The 7,500-nt window shown below is 43.5% G+C and overlaps 1 protein-coding gene across 1 annotated transcript in view; it reads left to right on the forward strand.

The window, feature by feature from the left end:
- LOC125036443 (MAM and LDL-receptor class A domain-containing protein 1-like) overlaps positions 1-7,500 on the forward strand; it is an 84,508-nt gene that overhangs the window by 52,419 nt on the left and 24,589 nt on the right. The window contains exons 85-102 of the mRNA XM_047629036.1: positions 30-302; positions 892-1,010; positions 1,356-1,509; positions 1,812-2,045; positions 2,164-2,212; positions 2,523-2,674; positions 2,874-3,063; positions 3,189-3,420; positions 3,661-3,742; positions 4,014-4,194; positions 4,542-4,649; positions 5,109-5,269; positions 5,596-5,749; positions 5,886-6,005; positions 6,256-6,414; positions 6,590-6,846; positions 6,995-7,217; positions 7,484-7,500. The exon at positions 7,484-7,500 is cut by the window's right edge and continues 77 nt beyond it. Coding sequence (XP_047484992.1) covers positions 30-302; positions 892-1,010; positions 1,356-1,509; positions 1,812-2,045; positions 2,164-2,212; positions 2,523-2,674; positions 2,874-3,063; positions 3,189-3,420; positions 3,661-3,742; positions 4,014-4,194; positions 4,542-4,649; positions 5,109-5,269; positions 5,596-5,749; positions 5,886-6,005; positions 6,256-6,414; positions 6,590-6,846; positions 6,995-7,217; positions 7,484-7,500 — 2,865 coding nt within the window. The remainder of the gene's footprint in view (positions 1-29; positions 303-891; positions 1,011-1,355; positions 1,510-1,811; positions 2,046-2,163; positions 2,213-2,522; positions 2,675-2,873; positions 3,064-3,188; positions 3,421-3,660; positions 3,743-4,013; positions 4,195-4,541; positions 4,650-5,108; positions 5,270-5,595; positions 5,750-5,885; positions 6,006-6,255; positions 6,415-6,589; positions 6,847-6,994; positions 7,218-7,483) is intronic.

Genomic DNA, 7,500 nt, shown 5'->3' on the forward strand with positions numbered 1-7,500 from the left:
AACATATCCACTCCTCTGCTCTCCTGTAGGTCGTGCTGCCCTCGTCCGAACGTCCCATGCGCCTCGCCTTCCAGGGCATCATTCCCAATAACGAGAACTTCGAACACTCCACCTTGGCCATCGACGACATCTTCATCCGGGCTGGAGGCTGCGACCCCCCGGGCTACTGCACCTTCGACGGCTACCTGTGCACCTGGTTCAATAACGAGCACATGGGGTCGCTCGTGTGGGAGTCCTCCGGGCCGGGGGATCTCTCGCTCGAAACGAGGCCGTTTGCGGACTCGACGCAGAGGGACCACTCGGTATGGTGTTGATAGCGTTTTGAGGTTTTGTTTTACATATACATACATACATACATATATATATATATATATATATATATTTATGTATATATATGTATGTATATGCATATATGTATATGTACATCCATATATACATATACATCCATATATATATATATATATATATATATATATATATGTATATATATATATATATATATATATATATATATATATATCAATGCTACCTATCTAATTAATTACCTTTTATTGTCATTGGTCTTCAATGGCAATGCACCGCAGCTTTTTAATTACTGGGGTAATTAAAAATTAAATGCTCGGTTCAGTCATGTCTTTCTCATAGAGTCTGATATATCATAATCTTTCCAGTCTGTGCCCCCTGTGATTTCATTTTTTTTAACATGCTTATTTCTCCCACATTTTATTCATACACACACTCTTTATACACACATTTAGCAATACTTGCTCATTACATCTTATTTATAGATTTATATACCTTTCCATCATTTACATAGCCTCTTTATACCCTCAGCCCCTCTCTGTGCTAAACAACCTGAGTAATCACTCCCTCCCTTTATTCCACGGGCAGGGAGGTTTCATGTTTATTGAAGCTGATGAAGTTTTGTCAGGGGAAAGAGCCTGGCTCATGAGTGACAGACTAGCAGCCTCGGGTCCCCATGAACGCTGCCTCATTTTCTGGTATCACATGTGAGTATTAGCTTGTTTTGCATTGACGTGTGTAGTTCCTGTTGTCTTCTACTATGTGTAATTCTTGCTGTTGTCCTCACCAGTATAAGTAAACTGAGAACAGGATTTGAGAAGTGTAGTAACTAGCAGTAGCGGTGGCTGTAATAATTGCAAGAACAGTAGCAGTAGTAGAAGTAGAAGTAGTAATGATAATGTATATGATAGTAATAAAAACATTAATGCAATAGTATTGTTTCTAAGTCATTTCTTTATTATCTAACTTAATCTTAGAAGAGCAAGTTCCAACTATCAAATATGCCAATATTCTTAAATACATGTCTCCACATAAACCTTCACCTTCCCCAGGTACGGCGCCAAAGGTACCAGTCTTTCAGCCCACACTTACTGGGAGGAGTTCGGACAAGTGACAACACTGTGGGGTTTGAAGCCCTCGGAAGCACGTTGGGATTCGGGGTGGCAGTTTGCAGCAGCGCCTTTCAGTAGTTATGTTCCGATCCAGGTGAGTGAGGTGGGGAAGATAATGGGAAGAATGGAAGGAGGGAGGGAGGGAAGGAGAGGGAGATGGAGGGAGGGAGGAATGGAGGGAAGGGTCAGAGAGGAACAGAAGAAGGGTAGGGGAGGATGTAGTATATATGTATTTATTTATGCCCAGTTTATTTATCTGCATATCTATCTATCTATAGACAGGCGTTAGTCTTTCCATACTAACCAATCAGTGTCTGTGTATCTATCTATCTGTCTGTCTACCTGTTTATATATCCATCTCTCTCTTTACTCATCACTCTATTTACTTCTCGATAGCTTGTCTTCGGGGCCGTGCTGGGCTCCGGCTTCATGGGCGACGTGGCCATCGACGACGTGCTCGTGGCCTCCGGCGGCTGCGCACTCCAGCCGGCCGAAGCCACGTCTGGGGTCAACTACACGACCCCCGTCCTCCCGACCCTTGTACCCCCGTCCACCGGCTCCCCCGATCTAATGTACGACTGCTCCTTCGACGAGAACGACCTGTGCGCCTGGACGAGCGACGACAGCGAGGTGAGTCGTGTGTGAGAATGTGCGGGTTTCCTGGATTTATTTTTGCGTTTGATATTAGGGATGGATGTGGTGCGGTTTTTTTTTCTGCATATGTAATTATTTATGAATTATTCCTCAGGGCACAGGAAACCAGATGCTGTGGCAGGTTGCCTCCGATCCGTATTCAGGTGAGGATCATCTTTAATGTAAAATTCTATACATTTTCTAACTTTGTAGCAAAGGACTAGGGGAAAGCCAATCAATAATAAGTACCATGCATTTTTAATATTAACACAGACTATTATCAAACACACACAGACGATGATGAATGCAGCAGCCACAACAATAAACAACAATAAAATAAACAACATGAAACCAAAACAACTAAATACCAACAACTAAAACAACGACACAAGAAAAGAGACCTAAACTAAAAATGACAAAATTAATAATAATAAAAAATGATAATCATAATAATAATAACAATAAATCCTGCAGGTGGCTACGCCTTCTTAGACGTTGCCGGCGAGGACCTTGGGCGCGGCGCCCGGGGCACGTTGATCTCCCCGGCCATCTCGGGCACGGCAGGGTCTTGCCTCTCCTTCTCCTACATCGTGGACGGCCTGCACGAACTCAACGTCTTGATTATGGTGAGGAAGAGAAGTCTTAGCGGAAGTATTTAAGCTTTAGTTGAATTGTGTCCGTGCTGTTCGTTATTTTTATTTATTTTTTTAAGGAGAGCTATTTCTTGGAATATTTTATTTGTTACTTTAAGAAAGACCTAAGTTAGAGGATTCCTTACTAAGTGATTCATGTGGTGATATCAGTTTCGAAATCTCTTTTGGGCAGAAAGAGACGTTTCTCGAGGAAGTGTGGCACGTCGTAGGTCCCATTGGCACGGTGTGGAAGGACGCGCAGGTGACCATCACATCTGACTATGTCTATCAGATCATATTCGAGGGCGTCAGAGCCTCGTCTCCTGAAGGCACCATTGCGATTGATAACATCACGCTCTCGTTTGACGCTTGCAAAAAGAATGGTGAGTAGAAGCGTAGAAGATGGCGTTCTAAGATGGATTTTCAGTTGCTCACAGATATCAACAAAAAATAGAACACCTAAAACACGCCAAAAAACTCCTTACGACCTCCGTTTCCCTTCTCGCAGATGAGTTCTGCAACTTCGAAGGCGGACACACCTGCGGATGGCACCCAGCGACCTCCCTGGACTCAGGAACACCTCGTTGGGAGCTCGCAGACGGCCAGTACTCCCACGGGGACCACACCACCGGCGTCCCCGAAGGCCACGTCCTCAAGGCGACCAATACCTGGAGCAGCGACCAGAACACGGCGCTCTCCAACTCTTCCCTCTACGTTTCGCTGGGGATATCCTGCGTCAGGTAAGGGAGGGTGGGGGAGGGGGGAGGTGTGTTCGGGTACCTGGGATTTTGAGTTTATCTTGTTATTTTTTCCAATGGTGTTACTGATGAAATGCAACGATTGTCGTTTCTTTTTTCTATTTATATTTTCATACTGGTTATAAAAAAATAAAATATCTGACGGAATGTGAATTAGCTTACATATCAGTCATTGTGAATAATCTTTATCAAAATTTGATTTTATGATTTTTCTCCATTTAGCTTCTGGTACTACTCCCAACCATCGACCTCAGCGGTGATCGAGTTGTATGCTGTTGGAGACAGCCTGGACGGTGGCCTGGTAGTAAGTAAACACGAACTTGTTTTTTTTCCTGTCTATCATACAGACTAATTTTGTGCAAATCAGCATGTAGCAACTTAATTATGATTTTACTTTGTTGCCTTGTGATTAATTTTGTTCTGCCTTGTGATTAAATTTTCTATATTATAGTATTATAAACTGAAAATCAATATTCACATCAACCTCATTTATTATCCATTTATCATCGCCGACATAAAAAAAAAAAACATATATCATAAGCCCACTCTTATTTTCGCATCACCCTTTTCTTCAGCCTCCCGAGAACATCTTCGGAATGCCAGCGGGCGAACTGGACGCATGGCTTTTCGCCAGAGTTCCTGTGTCCTACAATTTATTCCGACTACAGCTGAGTGCCACCTTCTCGTCCCCGGACAACACTTCTGCCGTGGTGGTCGACGACTTCAGAGTCCAACAAGGAACCTGTGGACTACCAGGTCTGTTATTTTCGAAGACACCATGCGCTTTAGGACCATAGATAAACAAGTGCTTGGTCTTTTACCTCATATCATATGTACGACGTGAAAATTCTTTACATATATGCAATATGAAAATCCTTTAAATATGTACAATATGAAAATCCTTTACATACATACAATAGGAAAATCATTTTCTTATATACAATATCAAAATCCTTTACACATATAGAGCATAAAAACCAATTACACATATAGAGCATAAAAAAACCCCAAACAATTGCACATATGTAGTATACAGATAACAAAGAAATTGCATTAAAAACCAAACCGTGTAGCAAACAAACGGCACATTTTCCCGTTCGCAGGCGAGTGTAACTTCAACGACGGCGATCTCTGTGGCTGGATTCCCTCCCGGACTGAGAAGGCTTACTGGGAGGTGGTCGGAGGGAGCGACCATACGTACGGCGACCGTGGTAAGGAGTAAACATAGGAAGAGAAGGATTATAGGGCTTTCGTCATCTTCAATTCGCATTTATGTGTTCTTGAGTGCGAGTTGGGAATCTTGCACTGATGTCATTTTTAGTGTGTTCACTTTTTCAACAGCTAATAATCCATAGGATATTTTTTTTATACTAGTTTTTGTTTTGTTTCTTTGTATTATAATCTTTTGTTTGATAATGGCATTTTTCTTGCAACGGGAATGAATTGTAATTCAGCATTCGTCTGTACACACATTACTTTCCGGATAAAAAATAAATATAAAATCGACAGTTATATTCCGAACCCAGCGGTCAAAAGCGAAATAAATCTCCATAAGAGAACAAAGAACATAGAAAACACAAAAACAAAAACAAAAACAAAAACAAAAACAGAATATAAGCAACATTCTTTAAACAAAATGTAACACTCTAGGAAATTCTTGTCTCGCAAAGGCGGCGGAATGCTGGCACTGAAGGCTGAGAACCACGAACCCGGAGACCTTGCCGTGATAAGAAGTCCTCCGCTGGGACCCTACACTGCTACGTCCCTGTGCATGCAGTTGTGGGTGTCCATGGAGGAGGTCGAAGAGGGGACGCTACGTGTCTATGTTGAGGTACTGATATGCTTATGTGTGTGTGTGTGTGTGTGTGTGTGTGTGTGTGTGTGTGTGTGTGTGTGTGTGTGTGTGTGTGTGTGTGTGTGTGTGTGTGTGTGTATGTGTGTGTGTGTGTGTGTGTGTGTATGTGTGTAAGTGTGTGTGTGAAAGTGTGCAAATGAGCATTAGAGGTTGTGTGAGAGATCAAGTATAAAAGAGAAATGATAAAAGTATGAATGGTTGCATGTGTTTGCAGACATGCCTGTGAATATTGCCCTATCTTTAGTACGTGACCACACACAAACCTCTGACTCATTTACACTTCCGCACTTCCGCCTCCACAGCCAATAGGCGAAGAGAAAGTGCTTGTGTGGAGTCTGAGCAATTCCGTCCAGCCGGGGTGGCAGCTGGGGCGAGCGCCTCTTTACAACGTCACGACGGGCTTCTACCAAGTCGTGCTCGAGGGCGTCCTTGGCGTCAACCAGCTGGACGTCTTGAGTAGGTGTCTGCGTCCTTCTTCCCTTTGCTTTTATTTTTCTTCATACTCAAAAAACAACAACAAAAACAGAACAATCTTTTGAAATAGCATGTCTAATATGAAGAAATCGTGATTCCAAAATTCGATATGTTGCAGAGGTGGATGACATCATGATGTTCTACGGCCCCTGCGGTGTCTGGCCGAAGGAAGCGGCGCCGGGAGCAGGAGGCACGACCACAACTACCTCCCCTCCCCCCATCTCCACGACGACTCAGGGTCAGTAGTCGTCATCCGGCCTGGAAGCCGAAGTTAATGGAGGCGTTTTCAGATGCTTTTTGATTAGATTTCTTTGTTTCAAAGCATATTCTTTAAGACTGTTTGATTGGTGAATTTCGTGGGCAATAAAAGAGGAGTCAAATTATTATCGCTTAACTGATGTTCGTTCTTAAATAATATCATTGCATACCTTTCTGTCTTTGATAACACGTGTATTAAACGTTAATTATTAATACTTTCTTTACCAAAGAACCCCTTGGAGAATATGACTGTGACTTCGAGAATATGTTCCAACCTTTCTGCAAGTGGCAGATGTCCGAAGAGAATGGCACGGTGCCTTGGAGGTGGCAGGTCGGGCCTCCCCAAAGCTTGTCTCCAGGACCCTCCGTGGATCACACCTATGGAACAGGTATGCTCACTTAATCATATAGGTTTGGATTTCTGTTCACTCCATATTAATAGCATTCAGAATCAGTGAATCACATTATAATTTGCAATGCTATCATCTAGATATGAATATCGAAAATCTGCAGCACGAAAGCTTGCAACCACACCATGCGATCATTAACACCTCTCCGCCACAGCAACCGGACACTACCTGTACGTGGAGTCGAAGTGGGCCGACCCGATGGCGTCAGCGCAGTTGTCTGTTGGTCCTCTGGAGAACCTACAGTGCTTGCAGTTCTGGTACTACATGTTCGGCGAGCGGACACCACAGCTCGTAGCCACTACTAGCCTCAACGGGGACGTCTATTCCCCCGAGTTCTTCAGGGAGGGATCTCAGGGTGACGCTTGGCATCCTGCTAAGATGACTCTGCATATCACCGGTGGAAATTTCTATGTAAGTTTTTTTTCCTACGCCTGGTCGACGAGGAGATGTACAATAGCGATGAACACTGTTCTTCAGTGTATAAATGAATGTTTATACGGAAATATGTAACGGGCCAGCAAGAATACCAACCCATTTCTATTCTATCTTTCTCGCCAAGGCAACGATTATAGCCCAGTGGAACGAAACAAGCCAAGGCATCGTAGCGGTAGACGACTTGCGAGTCCACTCTGGCTATTGCCCGTACGACCACACCGACCCTGCGAGCCTGCACGACTTCGAGAACAACGGCTCCGGCTTCGACGTGGTAGATGGAGGCATAGTGGACTGGGACACAATGAACACCGGAGAACAAGCGGATCACACGCTCGGGACGATGAAAGGTACGTCCGTCGTGAGGGTTTAAGTATAGGCTACATTGAATTTACATTATTGAAGACGTATTTTGATCACTGACGGAATACGTAAGACTGGCAATGAACGGTGGTACAGTGGTGCACAAGAGGACTAATTTGCATATGTTGGTTTCGTTAGGAATGTAAGGCATATATATAGATTTTTAGCCACTCTTTGGTATCCGTTATGTACATATCTATATAGAAAGGTCCTCATACAAATACTTTGTTACATACTAACTTTCTCCCAACAGGTTACATGGCAAGAGCA

This window comes from Penaeus chinensis, chromosome 21, assembly GCF_019202785.1.
Source record: "Penaeus chinensis breed Huanghai No. 1 chromosome 21, ASM1920278v2, whole genome shotgun sequence".
Taxonomy (NCBI): domain Eukaryota; kingdom Metazoa; phylum Arthropoda; class Malacostraca; order Decapoda; family Penaeidae; genus Penaeus; species Penaeus chinensis.